The sequence below is a fragment of the Delphinus delphis genome, chromosome 11 (assembly GCF_949987515.2).
Source record: "Delphinus delphis chromosome 11, mDelDel1.2, whole genome shotgun sequence".
Taxonomy (NCBI): Eukaryota; Metazoa; Chordata; class Mammalia; order Artiodactyla; family Delphinidae; genus Delphinus; species Delphinus delphis.
This window is the reverse complement of record NC_082693.1, coordinates 7,811,673-7,828,694: the sequence shown is the minus strand read 5'-3', so window position 1 is coordinate 7,828,694 and position 17,022 is coordinate 7,811,673. Positions and strand designations below refer to the sequence as shown.

At 44.2% G+C, this 17,022-nt stretch overlaps 1 protein-coding gene across 2 annotated transcripts; it reads right to left on the bottom strand.

The window, feature by feature from the left end:
* Positions 1 to 8,501: 8,501 nt before the first annotated feature.
* Positions 8,502 to 16,808, bottom strand: APOBEC1 (apolipoprotein B mRNA editing enzyme catalytic subunit 1). 2 transcript variants are annotated; one of them, XM_060026069.1, is made up of 6 exons: positions 16,423 to 16,801; positions 13,795 to 13,822; positions 11,585 to 11,982; positions 10,741 to 10,859; positions 10,200 to 10,295; positions 8,502 to 8,920 (listed from the first exon to the last, which is right to left on the bottom strand). In XM_060026069.1, exons 1-6 carry the CDS (start codon positions 16,436 to 16,438, stop codon positions 8,876 to 8,878), a joined length of 702 nt encoding a protein of 233 aa, XP_059882052.1. In that variant the 5' UTR covers positions 16,439 to 16,801; the 3' UTR covers positions 8,502 to 8,875. The 2 variants fall into 2 exon arrangements, with proteins under 2 accessions (XP_059882052.1, XP_059882051.1); XM_060026068.1 differs by lacking the exon at positions 8,502 to 8,920 and having other exon boundaries at positions 8,927 to 10,295; positions 16,423 to 16,808.
* Between the last annotated feature and the right edge of the window lie 214 nt (positions 16,809 to 17,022).

Below are 17,022 nucleotides of genomic sequence, written 5' to 3'. Positions count from 1 at the left end.
GATGCTGCAATTATCTTAAAGTTTCCCTCATCTGTTGATGGCAGAGGGATAACTGTCATAACTAGAGAGAGCATAATTAGAATATTTGTCTATTAAAGAAAGAAACTTTATTCCAGCCACTCTGATGGTTGGCTAATTTCCTGACTTCCACAAAGCATGGACAACGAGTAAGGATTTCTTTTTTTTTTTGCAGTACACGGGCCTCTCACTGTTGTGGTCTCTCCCGCTGCGGAGCAAAGGCTCCGGACGCGCAGGCTCAGTGGCCATGGCTCATGGGCGCAGCCGCTCCACGGCATGTGGGATCTTCCCGGACTGGGGCATAAACCCACCTCCCCTGCATCGGCAGGTGGACTCTCAACCACTGTGCCACCAGGGAAGCCCGAGTAAGGATTTCTTGATTCAGCCTAGTCCAGCTTCACCTGATTTTTGAAAGTTTGCTTGGGCAGAACTTTCAAACCTATAATAGACCTGCCATCGGTCAAACATTTGCAGTTTTGTTAATGCTTTAAATCTGTATCACTTCTGCAGGAAGTGGGTTTCCTTCCTAGGTTTTTCAGTTTCCTTACAGATGTTCTCCATTTCTCAAAGTGTGTTTCATGGAACTCTATTTTTACATGAGTTTCAAATATGCATCTTTTAAAAGTAGCTTTAGTTCTTAAGAAGTTGGGAAATTCTGCACAGAATCTCTTAAACTTTCCTAATATGTATTTAAAAAATAATTGCCCATAAAAAATCTTTAAGAGAGTCTAGTCACCACAGAATGCAATTTAGCAACTGCAGGTTTAGAAAGTACTTTTGGGGAATTCCCTGGTGGTCCAGTGGTTTGGACCCTGCACTTCCCCTGCAGGGGGCACGAACGCAATTCTTGGTTGGGGAATTAAAATCCCGCACACCCTGTGCCAAAAATAAAAGCATTTATTTGATGAAACATCAAACAAACATTCACCATGTGCTTTATGTCAGTGAATAACACTGTGATTGCACTAATATTTCAGTTGCAAAATAGAAGGACACCTCCATCTTCTGCAACCTCCGTGTTCAATCAGTCACCCTTCTTGGGGACTTCCCTGGTGGCGCAGTGGTTAAGAATCCACCTGCCAATGCAGGGGACACAGGTTCGAGCCCTGGTCTGGGAAGATCCTACATGCCATGGAACAACTAAGCCCGTGCGCCACAACTACTGAGCCTGCGCTCTAGAGCCCACATGCCATAACTACTGAAGCCCACGTGCTGCAACTACTGAAGCCCGGGCGCTTAGAGCCTGTACTCTGCGATATGAGAAGCCACCGCAATGAGAAGCCCATGCGCTGCAACGAAGCGTGGCTCCCGCTCGCTGCAACTAGAGAAAGCCCGCACGCAGCAATGAAGACTCAATGCAGCCAAAAAAATAAAAATAATTTTAAAATTAAAGAAAAAACAAAAAGGCTTCCCTGATGGTGCAGTGATTAAGAATCCGCCTGCCAATGCAGCAGACACGGGTTTGAGCCCTGGTCCGGGAAGATCCCACATGCTGCGGAGCAACTAAGCTCGTGCGCCACAATTACTGAGCCTGAGCTCTAGAGCCCGCAAGCCACAACTACTGAACCCACGTGCCACAACTACTGAAGCCCGCACGCCTAGAGTCCATGCTCTGCAACAAGAGAAGCCACCGCAATGAGAAGGCTGTTCACCTCAACAAAGAGTAGCCCCCGCTCACAGCAACTAGAGAAAGCCCATGCGCAGCAACGAAAACCCAACACAGCCAAAAATAAATAATTAAAAAAAAAAAGAATTCCAACCCAGACCATTTGCATCTGGAGTTTGCACTCTTTATCACTTCACCATAGTTTCTCTTTTGAGACCCTTTCACCTGGAAGGGCCATCCTTGTCCCTCTGATTTATCTAAAGATGACCTGTGGGTAACATGTGCCATGCTTTTGGCCACGCTGTCTATATTTGGGGGATTTCCCACCTCAAGTGTGGAAGGCAGGGACTTCCCTGGTGGCACAGTGGTTAAGACTCCCCACTCCCAGTGCAGGGGGTGTGGGGTTCAATCCCTCGATCCCTGGTCAGGGAACTAGATCCCACATGCATGCCACAACTAAGGAGGCGGCGAGCCGCAACTAAGGAGCCCACCTGCCGCAACTAAGGAGCCTGCCTGACACAACTAAGAGCCGGTGCAACCAAATAAATAAATAAATATTAAAGAACCACTCTGCTAAGTCACTCCCAAATTCCTGATGCAGAAACTGTGAGCTAATAAATGTGTCTTGAGTAAGCCACTAGGTTTTGGGGTGATTTGTTATACACCAATAGATAACTAATTCAATAGAGAGAAATAGAAGTTTCTGGCTTCAATCTTCCTTTTCCTTAAGCCATAATCATCCAGATTTTATAGATGTGTAAATTTTTTAAAATTAGTTAATTAATTTATTTATTTTTGGCTGCTTTGGGTCTTTGTTGCCGCGCACAGGCTTGTCTCTGGTTGCTGCGAGCGGGGGCTATTCTTCGTTGCTGTGCGCGGACTTCTCACTGTGGTGGCTTCTCTCATTGCGGAGCACGGGCTCTAGGCGTGCAGGCTTCAGTAGTTGTGGCACACGGGCTCAGTAGTTGTGGCTTACAGGCTCTAGAGCACAGGCTCAGTAATTGTGGCGCACAGGCTTAGTTGCTCTGCAGCATGTGGGACCTTCCTGGACCAGGGCTCGAACCAGCGTCCCTTGCATTGGCAGGCGGATTCTTAACCACTGCACCACAGGGAAGCCCTAGATGTGTAAATTTAAGGCTCAGACAAGTTAATGTACTCATTCAAGTTTACACCGTTTAAATGACAGTGCTATGAACATTTGGGGGTTTTCTGACATGCAGACAGTGTTCTTTGTACTCTCTCATGTTACCTTTAATACCTACAAATAATTTATTTTTTGATAATTGACTGCTATAGATGACAGGTCCTCTATTAGCCACTAACCTAGGCACTGTTGATATAAAGGTGGATGAGGCAAATTAAGTGGATTCAGTATGAAGCAGAACTGGGAGATGATGGAATAGTACAGGGATCACTTTGATGAGAGTTGTGGATGTGAGAAGGCTCAGAAGAACAGAAAGGAAAAGCATCAAAAGTATTTTGGCAAGAGAGAAGTTTCAATATTGAGAAAATTTATATCTACCTCAGAGATTAGTCAAGGGTCAAACCAGATTTATCTTTCTTCTAGAAATATAGTGATCATAGGCATATAGTTATTTAATGTTATCTATTTATTTCAAATTTTAGGTCCTTCCTATATTGTCCCATAATTTTATCGTGTAGTTCTTACGTTGCTTATCATTCACATTTTTAAGACTGAACTATACCACCTTCCCAAATCATAAATTTAATAGTCAAATTAGTAAAAACTTTTTTCGCGGGCCTCTCACTGTTGCGGCCTCTCCCGTTACGGAGCACAGGCTCCGGACGCGCAGGCTCAGCGGCCATGGCTCACGGGCCCAGCCGCTCCGCGGCATGAGGGATTTTCCCGGACCGGGGCACGAACCCGTGTCCCCTGCATCGGCAGGCGGACTCTCAACCACTGCGCCACCAGGGAAGCCCAGTAAAAGCTTTTAAAGCAAGACTAAAATGACAAAAGGTAAGGGATTGGGGTGCCGAGCTTGGAGGAATATGTTCCACATGAGACAAAGCAACAGGTGTAGTATATGAAACTTGGCTCGCAGCCTCCTGAGAACTAAAACAAATGAGTCTTCACATAGCACAGGGAGATCAGCTAGATGCTGTGACCACCTAGAGGGGTGGGATAGGGAGGAGGGGGGGAGGGAGACGCAGGAGGGAGGAGATATGGGGACATATGTATATGTATAGCTGATTCACTTTGTTATACAGCAGAGACTAACACACCATTGTAAAGCAATTATACTCCAATAAAGATGTAAAAAAAAAAAAATTAATGGTTTGTGGGACTTCCCTGGTGGTCCAGTGGTTAAGACTCCACGCTTCCAATGCAGGGGTTGTGGGTCAGGGAACAACCCCGGTTGGGGAACAAAGACTTCACATGCCACATGGCAAAAAAAAAAAAAAAAGAAAGAAAGTAATGGTTTGCACTATTCTTCCTGTATAATAAAAGAAAATACATGTGAGAAACTGCACCCTGTCTTTGAAGGGTTTTTTCCCTAATATCCATTTTTTATAAGAACAGGTAAAGGGTAGCTTTCACAAAAGTTGTTTTTATTTCTTTTTTTGGCCTTGCAGCAAGGCCCCCAGCAGAAAAAAGCACAGAATCCGTAGGGTCCTAACCACTGGACCACCAGGGAATTCCCATCACTGCAGTTTTTTTTGTTTGTTTGTTTGTTTTTACTTTTTCTCCTACTTTTATTACAGTTTCAATTTCACAACAGCTTACCATTTCCCCATACATGCATGACTAGTATTCTTTAAATTCCAATGACAGTTACTATATCATGCCCAAATCACGGGTTAAGAACTGAACTATCATGTCAACATATTTTAAACATTAAAAAGAGAACCCAGAAAGATCCCAAGTGTATAAATATTGGGGATTTAAAATTTTCAAAGTGAAATTCAATGGGAAGAGGGACGAGATGAAAAAGCCACTGGTATTACTTTATCACAAAGGATTCAGATCTTTCCCTGAACTTTCACAAACACACCATAATCTAGTGATAAAGCACCTCCCCATCCCCAGTTTTGCTTATTTCCCAAACTGAGTTTGGCTGATAGTTTCCCCTCTAATACGGTTATCACTTAAAAAACACAGACATTCAAACTAAAGATGCAGTGGATTACTGACTGTAACCTTAGCAAGCCTACATGGATTGCCTGCTACCAAATATGACAGTAATTTTACAGTGATCACAGAGTCATTAGGTTCTCCTTGTTACAATGACGACGAAAAGTAAAAACTCTTGCTGTTTCTAATTAATACTCATCACAAAGAAAAGATGTGCTTATAAGGCAGGAAGTAACACAAAATTGCTTTAGAATTCATTGCATTTTCACTTTGCTCAAGTTTTCAACTGCAAAACCTCAGTGACAAACAATGTTGCAAACCCGGAAGAGTACATCTCACCATCTTAAGTGCACTCCAAAATCTCAAGCTTGCTTTAAAAGCCCACAATATGGGTATTTAAAGTCTTTTCCAAGACCTCTCCCAAATACCACACATCTCCAGATGAACCACGTAAGAAGCTTGAAAGCAGTGAAGGATGCTAACCTGCTGATGCAAGTTTCTGACACCAATCTTTCAAGCCACCAATAACCAGGTCTTCAGTTACCTTTTCAGTCTTCCCCATCTTGCAGCAAAGCAGTTTTGCTTTTTCCCCTGCACTTAGCAGAGATTTAAGCATTTTAGAAAGTTTCCAAGCAACTGTTTCCTGTGCTTACAAGTGATAATTTAACTAGCATTAACAATTTACTATTAACTAGTAATTTCTTTGCGCATGAGCTCTATATAATTCCCCAGAGCTCTGCCTACTGATCTTTTCTCCAGAGAATTCCCTTCAACCCACATTCCCTACCACTCCCACCCTCTACAACCCACACCTAACCACAACCCTCCCCCCTTCTCCCTTTCTTCACGCCCACCCCTCCCACCCCTCCCAGCACCTGCGGCAGGCTTTTCCCTCCCCACCACCCCTCACCTCAGGGTCCTCCCATTTGAACACTAAGATTACTCTCAAATCTGATCAAGTAAAACTGAAGTTAAAAAACACAAAGAGCAAGATGAATCAAAGATCACTACCGGTGTCCTGACCGCTCCCTTCTTAGTAGGAATGCCCAAACTAGACCTGCCATTTCTATCACAATTGGGGCGTGACCAACCCGTACCTCCAGCACAGTACAATGACCCCCTCAATTTGCCAGTTGGCTCATTTAAGTATTTGCCTAAGGCATTCAATCTTGAACACTTTCCCAACACACAGATTATATCATCACACTAAGAATTCCTCCGACCAATGCGCAGGAAGGCGGGCGGGTAGATGAGAGGGGCACGGGGATGCATCTGCGAGCTCCGTCTACAAGGCAGCGCTCTGTGTTGTGGCATCGCGTTAAAATGTTCTACAGCTGACGAGTCCTCTGGGAGCAAGGTGCGTGGCACAGAACTAGGACAACAGGAGGCTGAATTGAGAAGATGCAGCATCTGAAAACCTCCACCCCGGAACAGGAAAGGCGCCTGCTGGCATTCACGTGCCCAGAGATCGCTGCTCCCGGATTACACACTCAAAGCAACGCATCTGCTGAAGGCCCCGGATGCATGTGCTTTGGACTTTTAAAGATTGCCCCCTCGTAAGCTCATCTGAAAACCTTACAGGGTGGTCTCCTGAATGAATACAGGGCTTCCTGAGCAAGGCCTGGAAACAGGACATTGGAGAACTCCTCCTCCTAAGCCTCTGGAAATTCAATCTGTAGACATCAATTTAGGCGGGCTCTCTCCTCCTCCAGGGTCTCCCCTCCTGCACGGCTACGACTCACACTGGCCAGGGGCTCCATTTCTCCTGGTGCCACCGGCTTGCCATGATGAACACTACAGTAACAGACCACGGTCTATGAAGCATTTCTGTAGCTTTCAGCTGGTACCATCGCTGTGGGCCCACCCAAGGGTGCACCTTCCATCCCCACCCTCTCCACCGGCAAGCAAGACCAACCCGCCCACCCAGAGTCTCCGCTGGGGACGCCTCTCCTCCTTCGGGGTTACCGACAATACCGACTCCGGCAGGGACTCCAGCAACTTTCCCGGCTTACCAGATTACCAGAAGCAACGTTTTAAGTGAAGGGGTAACCTCGAGAGAGTTAAGAGGGAGGAGGAAGGGCAGAGTGAGGTCACAGAAGAGGTAAGCATGGAACCTAGAGGAAAAGTCCAAAGGGGTGCACTGCCACCGCCCTGGGCCAGAACTGTCAGCCCCGCGAAGCTAAGTTCAGTTTCCACAACACCAGGCCTCATCCCCAGGCGGGTTCACAACCCTCTGTACAGGAGCGGCGCCCTCCTAGAGGTCAGGCCCCCCTTCTCCAGCAGGCAGCTGCGACAGCCAGGCCTGGGGTGTTCTCCTCCCCCACGGGTTACTGTGGACACTTCCGACGCAGCTCTTCCCAGCACAGTTCCCCCAACATCTAGTCTCCCCTTCAACCTTCCTTCTCCTGGCACCCCCCACCCCCCCAGCCCCATCTAACTCTGCCATCTCCCCCACCTGTCCCCTGAGACCCTAAACTGGCCACCTCCTCCCCCAAAACTAAGCCCAGGGCCCCCGCCCTCCCTGCCGCTAACTCCTCCACAGCAGGTTTTAAATATGCATAGACAGTCTTCACACAGACATCTAATAAGGTTGCAGCCCCTACTTATGCCTCCCAGAGAAGACCGCCTTATCCCCACGCCACCCCAGGAAGGCAAGCCAGGCGAACGACTGAGCAGCCTGAGCCCATTCTGAAAAGCGGTCATGTTTTGGTTACCAGCATATCCTGAATGCCAAGGAAAGGAAACAAAAACCACAGCACACTGCCTTTTAGTTTCATTTCTGCCGTGGTACTGCCTATCTGACCCTGGCCACAAAGTTTCTGTTTCCTAGTTTCCTCCTTGTACAGACACGTCATGTGTTCAACCAAACCCCATTTCCTCTCCTTCCAGGACACGTGGCTGGACTGTGTTTTGTTGCCTCCCTTAAAGCTGGGTGGGGTCACGGGTCTGATTTTGGCTTAGAGGAATCAGGTCAGAAGTGACGTTTGCCATTTCCAGTCCTTGATTCTAAAAAACACCCTTTCACACTGCTTTAATGCTTTCCTTCTCTGTGCGCCTCTGTCTCTCTCTCTCTCCTGTGGGCCAGCTGAGTGTAGAGAATTCAGCAGAGGACTTCAAGGCCATAGGAGATGGCGGAGTCACCAGACGGTAGAAAATGAGGTCCCTGAGTAACCACAGAGAGCAAAAACGTTCCACCCAAATGACATTAGCCTTGCAACGGGAGCGAGAAATAACCCTTTTCTGTATTTAGATGCTACTTTGTCCTTTGTTTCCCTTTAGCATCTTCTGAGAAATTGGCTCCATGGAATTATTTGTCCTGAAGTCACAGCAAATGTCCCTACAGGTCAAACCCAAAGATGGCCTCCAGTGATTCTCATCTCCTGGGATTCAAGTCCTTGTGTGGTTCCCCCCACTCAACATTGAATTGTAGCTGGCCAGTGTGACCCAAGAACACTGCAGAAGAAATAGTGTATGATTCCAAGACATGGCAAATTGTGCCCTGGTCTGTCTTAGGCCACTTGCTCTGTAGGAAGCCAGCCACAAAGTCATGAGGACTTTTAAGCATCCCTGTGCAGAGGCCTACATGATGAAAAACTGAGACTTCCCACCATCCACGGGTGCCCGCTCGCAGCCACGTGTGTATGCCACCTGGGAAGCACATTCTGTAGCCTCTGTCAAGGCTGGAGATGACTGCAATCCTGGCTGACAGCTTGGCAGCAACCTCCTGAGATATCCTGAGACACGAACACACTGAGGGACTCCTGAATTCCTGAGCCAGAGAAACTGTGACATAGTAAATATTTATTGTTGTTTTCAGCCTGCAAAGTAGCGGGGTAATTTGTGATACAGCAGTAGATAATGCTATCCGTGATACTGTTATTTGTGAAAATTTCTATATTCTTTTGTTGTAATCTCTTTTCCCCCCAGTATTATTGAATATAATTGAGACATAACATTGTGTAAGTCTTTTTTTAATTAATTAATTAATTTATTTGTTATTATTTTGGGCTGTGTTGGGTCTTCGCTGTGATGCATGGGCTTCTCATCGTCGTGGCTTCTCTTGTTGCAGAGCACGGGCTCTAGGTGCGCGGGCTTCAGTAGTTGTGACCCATGGGCTTAGTTGCTCCACAGCATGTGGAATCTTCCCGGACCAGGGATCAAAACTGTGTCCCCTGCATTGGCAGGTGGATTCTTAACCACTGTGCCACCAGGGAAGCCCCACTAAGTTAAGGTGTACAACGTAATGATTTGATATATGTATATATTGCAAAATGATCACTACAATAAGGTAAGTTAACACATTCATCACCGCACAGACTTACACCTCTTTGTGTATGGCAAGAACATTTAAGATCTACTCTTAGAAAATTTCAATTGCACAATACAGTATAAACTATAATCACCATGCTGTACCTTATATCCCCAGAATTTGTTCATCTTAAAACTGAAAGTTTGTCCAGGAATTCCCTGGCGGTCCAGTGGTTAGGACTCTGCGCTCTCACTGCCGAGTGCTGGGTTTAATCCTTAGTTGGAGAACTAAGATCCCACAAGCCGCATGGTGTAGTCAAAAAAACCCAAAAAACAACACTGAAAGTTTCTACCCTCTGACCACTTTCACTCCTGTCCCTGGCAACCACTAATTTTGTCTCTTTCCATGAGGTCAGATTTTTTTTTTTTTTTGAGGTCAGATTTTTTTAAGAGTCCACATATTAGTGAGATCATATAGTATTTGTCTGTCTCTGACTTATTTCAAAGAGCAAAATGCCTTCAAGTTTCTTCTATGTTGTTGCAAAGGGCAGGATTTTCTTCCTTTTTATGGCTATATAATATTCCATTGTGTGTGTATATATGTATATATACCACATCTTCTTTATCCATTCATCTGTTGGTGGATACTTAGATTATTTTCAGGTCTTGGCTATTGTAAATAATGCTACGATGAACACAGAAGTGCAGATATTTCTTTGAGAAAATGATTTCTTTTCCTTCAGATACATAAGGATTGCTTTGGCTATTCAGGGTCTTCTGTTGCTCCACATGAAATTTAGGATTTTTCTTTCATTTCTGTAAAAAATACCATTGGAATCTTGATAGGGACTGCATTGAATTTATAGATGGCTTTGTATAGTAGGGACATTTTAACAATATTATTTCTTCCATCCACGACCATCGGATGTCTTTCCATTTATTTGTGTCTTCTTCAATCTCTCTTGTAGATTTCATTGTACAGATCTTTCACCTCCTCGGTCAAATTAATTCCGAAGTATTTTATCATTTTTCATTGCTACTATAAATGGGATTTTTTTTTTAAATTTCTTTTCCAGATAACATGTTGTTAGTGTCTAGAAATGCAAACGTAAAATTTCTCGATTCTAATGGTACTCTTTAGTGGTCCATCAGTTCCTGTTCATGAAACAGTATATACTCTATTCATCTCCAAGTCAAAGGAAGTTGTATCAACCCTGTATGTAAAAGGATATGGGGTGGAATCATTTGGTAATGGCAATTTCGAGGAATAGGTCTGAACAAGGTCGGCTGATTCTGATATCTTGAAATATTTAAACAGGGAGGGAGACCCTGAAATAAAAAAGAAGTTAGGGTGATATTTCACAAACATTTCAAAACATCATTTGAAAGACCACTGAACTACTTGCAAGAGAATACAAGTGGGACACATACATTCCTTCAGTAAGATGACACACACCAATAAGGGAAGGAAGAATTGTGCAATCTGGTGTGACAAGTATGTGCTGTAACAACAACAGTAATGATGATGATGAAATCTAACTCCTATGGAGTCCACATATATCTTAGACCAGTTTATCCGTTCCTTTCTCCCACTTATTTCCCACAAAGAGATTGTCTTGTTCTCACATTTTTAAAGATGTCAGGTAAATAACTAAATGTCAATATAAATGGCAAAGTGATGGTGAGAAGAGTATGTGTCAACGTAATCAGGAGAGAAGTCTGAAGACGGATGCCTCTTTTTGCATCAGAATCATTTTCCCTTATAGTAACTTACTAGAATTATGCAGTGGAGTTCCAGTGCATACAGCTTCATCAACAGAGGGGGGTATCTTGGCCAGTGAGCTTCTTGCCCAGGTGCGTAGTTGACAAAATACCTCCAGCAGTAATCATACTCTAAGGAAACACAAATCTTGGTTCAGTCAACACATACAACAGAAAGTTAAAGAGAGCCCAATTTAAAAATAATAATAATTATAATAATAATTATTATTGTTATTAAATAATAATACTATGGGGCTTCCCTGGTGGCGCCATGGTTAAGAATCCTCCTGCCAATGCAGGAGACACGGGTTCAAGCCCTGGTCCGGGAAGATCCCACATGTCGTGGAGCAACTAAGCCCGTGCGCCACAACTACTGAGCCTGCGCTCTAGAGCTCGTGCTCTGCAACAAGAGAAGCCACCGCAATGAGAAGCCCACGCACCACAATGAAGAGTAGCCCCCGTTCGCCGCAGCTAGAGTAAGCCCGCACACAGCAACGAGGACCCACTACAGCCAAAAATAAATAAATAAATTTATTTTTTAAAAAATACAATAGATATAAAAATCTCTCTGGCCTATTTATTGCTGGAGAAGGCTAGACTCTTCCAGAATCCCTTAAAGGAACTCAGCAATTCATTTGAAGATGGCACAGAGGCCATAGCGACAGGAGTGGGGAAAGGAGTCATATCTTTGGTGCTTTCCTTGCTATGAATTTCAGACCTGGTCCTTTCTCCTGTTATTTTGGACTTTTAACTTCTGAGACTTCCGGTCTGGGGTAATCAGTCTCCTGGCCTAGAAACATATCACCACCACCACAGTCTCTAAGAAACACTTAAGATTCCTGGTTTATTGTTTTCACCTGTGGGTCCCATAATCTGGATAGTCACACCACTGTGAGTCAGGTCTCTGAGACCTTGCCGGTTTCGCCGATCCTTGTGGTGGAAAAGCCGTGCTACGTAAATAAGCAGGGTCACTCTAGGATGCTCCTTCAAAAATTCCCGAATAGCCTCGGAGCATTCCCAGCAGGGACTCCAGGACAAGAACCAGATGATGCAGCAACTGACGGATCGGTGAAAACGTCTTTCTGAAGTAATTTGTTCTATAAAATTGCGTTCAACGTGCTTGGTGGTGTTTTTGCCCGAGTGTCGCCAGATGCGCTGGCTCTTGCCCCACTTGATTTCATAGAGCAGACGGGTCTCTTTACAGAGTCTTTGGGGGTCAAAGGAGACTTCAAATTCCCAGGGTTCAATTCTTCTCCTGAAATATAAAAAATCACTCGTGTTGTTATGTCATCATTTGAGGGACCCTAGAAATAATTTCATCTTCTCCTTCTGGATCAGGCAGATCTAAAACATGACATCTCATGGACTTCCCTGGTGGTCCAGTAGGTAAGACTCCGTGCTCCCAATGTAGGGGGCCGGGGTTCGATCCCTGGTCAGGGAACTAGATCCCGCATGCATGCCGAAACTAAGAGCCCACATGCCCCCACTAAAGATCCTGCGGGCCGCAACTAAGACCCTTCACGGCCTAAATAAATAAATATTTAAAACATGACATCTCAGGAAACTTTTTTTTTTCTATTCTGTATCTCAAAGTTATCTGGGGAGGTCCGTTTGGATTATTAAATTTTCTCTCACAAACATAGTGAAGAGATTTTTCCCAGCTCATGTTATTTGGTTACCACTCTCTATACCATTGCTTGGTGGTCTTGAATTCAGGTATAAGTGTGTCCTTGTTCCTCTTTTAAACGTTTCTCATTATATTCTAATCTTATTTTATCTTTTTCTTTATTTATTTTTGGCCATGCTGTGCGGATTGCAGGATCTTATTTCCCCACCCAGGGATTGAACCCATGCTCTCTCTCGGCAGTGAAACTGCCCAGTCCAAACCCCTGGACCACTAGGGAATTCCCTCTAATCTCTCTATCTCACACTTAGAGGTGACCTGTCCCACTCATTAATCTTCACTATTCCTCAGGGGACTCTAGCTAGAGTTTTTTCAGGTGTGGAAGTCTCAAATTGCCAAGAGGATTCTATTCCCAACTCTGAGAAGAGACTAATTTAACCTCAGGCTTCATCCACATTCAATTCTGCACACTATTTCCTCAAAAGAAATAAATTCAAATTTCTCTCAAGGGCATCTTTGGATAACCACCCTCATTGTGGGTCAAAGCCGTGACTCAGAATTATTCTGAGGACTCTTCCTTGCAATATGGTTGAGTCATAAGTTTATTACATCATCATATTTTCCACTCATTCCTAAAGAATCACTTCATTTATTATGTAAATCAATCCTTCCACCCACCCATCACGAGATAATATGCTCCCTGACAAAAGTCTCCCTGTTATAAAAATAGGTCTAGGTGCCAGGGAGGCAAGACCCAGCCTCCCCAGATGCCTTTACTTGTTTTTGTTTTTTTTTGAAAACTGTGCAAAATGTTCATTTATTATGTCCATCATTCTACAAACATTTATTGAGAATCTAGTATGTGCTCTGCTATGTGTTCTAAAACCTGGGGATACAGCCATGAACAAAATAAAACCAATCTCTGCTCTCCTGGAACTTCAAAAAAAGAAAAAAAATAGGTGTAGGGAATTCCCTGGTGGTCCAGTAGTTAGGACTCCACGCTTCCACTACTAGGGAGCTGGGTTCAATCTCTGGTCGGGGGACTTAGATCCCCACAAGCCAGGTGATGTGGCAAAAAAAAAAAAAAGTCTAGAAAATGGGCATAGAGTATGGAATAAGAGGATGAAATCAAAGTGACAAATGAGTTCCCTGGACTTTTCACTAATGACTATGAAAACCTGTGATTTAAAGAGAGAAGAACAATAGTAAGACGATAACAGAACAAAGCTGGAAGGTAATTTTTTTCAACAGAAACCAAAAGCCATAGGAGCAAAGATACAGAAAGCAATAATAATCATAGAGGATAGAGAGAGAAAAAGCAAAAGAAAAAATGGGAGCGTGGAATAAGTAAGGAACAATAAGGAAAGCTATAGTCCTCCATCTCTTAAATGTCCATCTATTCTTGGTTGAATTAAATGTGCACCATGACAGTATAATTCTTACCTCAAGGTAGCATCTCCAGCTGAAGGACCTGTTGACCAACAGATGATCATGTCAGATAACACCCATATACAAATGGGATTACTAAGAAGAAACGCTCTATTCTTCAAACCCACAAACCATATCAGAAAATGCAGTTAGGGCTTCCCTGGTGGCGCAGTGGTTGAGAGTCCGCCTGCCGATGCAGGGGACACGGGTTCGTGCCCCGGTCTGGGAAGATCCCACATACCGCGGAGCGGCTGGGCCCGTGAGCCATGGCCGCTGGGCCTGCGCGTCCGGAGCCTGTGCTCCGCAACGGGAGAGGCCACAGCAGTGAGGGGCCCGCGTACCGAGAAAAAAAAAAAAAAAAGATGATATATAAGCCATCTTAATTCTAACCAAAGTCCTTGAGTCACATTTTGGTGAATTGCTCTGTGTAATTTTGTCTTTTTTTTTTTGCTAATCTGTCTTTTGTCGGTTTAATTTTTTTTTTTTTGTCGGTTTAATTTGCAGTGCCCCCTCCCAGAACAAAATCTAAGAGGGTAGAGGAAAAGATTTTCTTCCTAAACAATGTGTGCGCATGTGTGCGCGCGTGTGTGTGCGTGTGTGTGTGCGCGCGTGTGTGTGTGCGCGTGCGTGTGTGCGTGCGTGCGTGCGTGTGTATGCGCGTGTGTGTGCGTGTGTGTCTGTGCATTTGTACTAAATGGAGAGACACTGTGTATGGCACACTTTCCTGTAGGTGGAAAATGGTTCTAGCTCGTGTGTGAGACCGAAAAGATAAATCAGCAAGATATATAGGAAAGAGGACAGAGTCGGTAAATACTATTCTAAGTGTAACATGAAGAATAAACTTCTCATCCTTAGAAGAATATGAAGGGAATCTGACATGAGATGGAGGAGAAAGCGGATGGCTAACACCTTGGAATGGGCACTTCTCAGACCTTACTTCAGATTGGGGCCTTTGGGACTTCCCTGGCGGTCCAGTGGTTAAGACTTTGCCTTCCAATGCAGGGGGTGAGAGTTCTATCCCTGGTCAGGGAGCTAAGATCCCACATGCCTTGCGGCCAAAAAAAAACAAAACATAAAACAGAAGCAATATTGTAACAAATTCAATAAAGACTTTAGAAATGGTCCCCATCAAGGTACTTCCCTGGTGGCGCAGTGGTCAAGAATCCACCTGCCAAGGCAGGGGACACGGGTTCGAGCCCTGGTCCAGGAAGATCCCACATGCCGCGGAGCAACTAAGCCCGTGCGCCACAACTACTGAAGCCCGCGCGCCTAGAGCCCGTGAGCCACAACTACTGAGCCCGCGTGCCACAACTACTGAAGCCTGCGTACCTAGAGCCCGTGCTGCGCAACAAGAGAAGCCACTGCAATGAGAAGCCCGCACACCGCAACGAAGAGTAGCCCCTGCTCGCAGCAACTAGAGAAAGCCTGCGCACAGCAACAAAAACCCAACGCAGTCAAAAATAAATAAGTAAATAAACAAAACAAAACAAAACAAAAAACCAAATTGGGGCCTTTGAACCAGCTGGTCTACTCAGCGAGGGCCTTGTAGAAACAGAGGCCATACCTCTATGAGGAGGTGAACCAGCAGTGAGAACTTCAGAAAGAGAGATTGAGATACATTCTCAGCATCTACACATGTGGTGCCAGGCAAGAACACTAGGTACATGACTAGGGGTGGTTTGAGGGATAAAACATACCACCTTCAAGGGAAATTACCCAGATATTTCAATTAAATAAAGACTTTACACTTTTTCCCAAAATACCAGTCACAAGAGAATTTTAATAGAGGGAAAATATAATGGAGAAAAAATATTGTTTCTTGAAACCTAAGACTGACACCTGCATTTTGTCTTATCACATGATGCCCACACTCTTGCAATAGTCTTTTCACTGGCCTCCTTTCTTCCTGTCTTTTCTGCTTTCAGAATGAGGCATCAGAATGAGAGGCATCAGAATGAGAAGCCTGTGCACTGTAACGAAGACCCAATGCAGCCAAAAATAAATAAATTTATTAAAAACAAACAAACAAATTTGCTTTCTAATCTCACTGCAGATTGTTTCCAAAAACTCTTCTCTATCTTAACCAACTTATTCTTTATATTCCACACACAATCTTTGTAAATTCTCTTAAACTCTCAGTGTCAATCAACCTGGAATCTCCTCCTCTTTGCCAATTCAAATTCTGCCCTTTCAGGATCCAGTTCAAATCCCACCTCATCTGAAAATCATCACCTTCCACAACCTGAGTGTTTTTCCTCTCCCACGAATTTTTCTAACATTAAGTAACGGAACCTTAAATTATCCATTAACTTGCCCTTGTGCTGTCACTTCTGCTGTTATTTTAAACTTTTATTTAACAGTTGTATTTCTTTTACTTCATTTTTTATTATGGTGAAACAAGCATTGCTTTAGTGCCATCTGATCAAAATCATTTTTGGATGTGAACAGCTGGTATTAATAATAATGACAACAACAATAATAATAAATCCTGTTTAAGAATATTAACAAATAGGAAAGTTGGAAAATGTCCAAGGATACAAACAGAAGCAGGACACATATACACACACACACACACACGCAAGCACACACAGAGTTTTCGCATTTTTCAAGAACATGTAGCTTTCAGGCCCCCGTCCATTTTACCTCTGTCAGAAGCCATGCTGCTCTGTCACTGGACTTTTTCCCCTGGAGCTATATATTGTGCCGCCAGCAACCTGCCTCACACTGTTTCTGCGGGTGTGACCACTGCCACCTGTTTGGGCAGAGGATGACTCATTCCTGTGTCTCAGGCCGATACTGGGTATCTAGACTGCACAGACAGGTAGCCCGTGAAGAGGGAAGTTGCTGGAGGTTGACGAAAGCCTATGACGCAGATAGTTATGTCTGTAGCATAATTCATTGAGAACATCCAAATTTCAAAGTTCTTGCGTGATAACTCAGAATGTAGGAACATTTCCCTTAAAAGTTAAAGCAAGACTGACGCATCATTCTTTACTGGAAAAAAAAGAGGAAGAAGAAAGGGAAGAGAGAACTGGCCTGTTTCCGTGACGTGAATGTTTTCATTGTTGCCTGGTGAAGACAGTGAGGCCTCGCCCTTTAGCTGTTATTTATTTCTAACTTCCCCTTATTTTGCTCTTCACCCTAGATTCTGTTGGAAAGGGGAGGGGCGCTATTAGAAGCGAAAGCAAAAGGACTTTGGTCTCTGAGTCACATAATTAGAGTACAAGTTTCAGGTGATTTCTC

Bases quoted from the DNA above. Each gene is read 5' to 3' on its own strand.
- APOBEC1 (XM_060026068.1), bottom strand. The intron at 11,983-13,794 runs GTAAGAATTATA...TTTATATTTCAG, and splicing joins GCTGGAGATGCTACCTTGAG to GAGAAGAATTGAACCCTGGG. The intron at 10,296-10,740 runs GTAAGTTACTAT...TTTTTATTTCAG, and splicing joins AACTCCACTGCATAATTCTA to GGTCTCCCTCCCTGTTTAAA.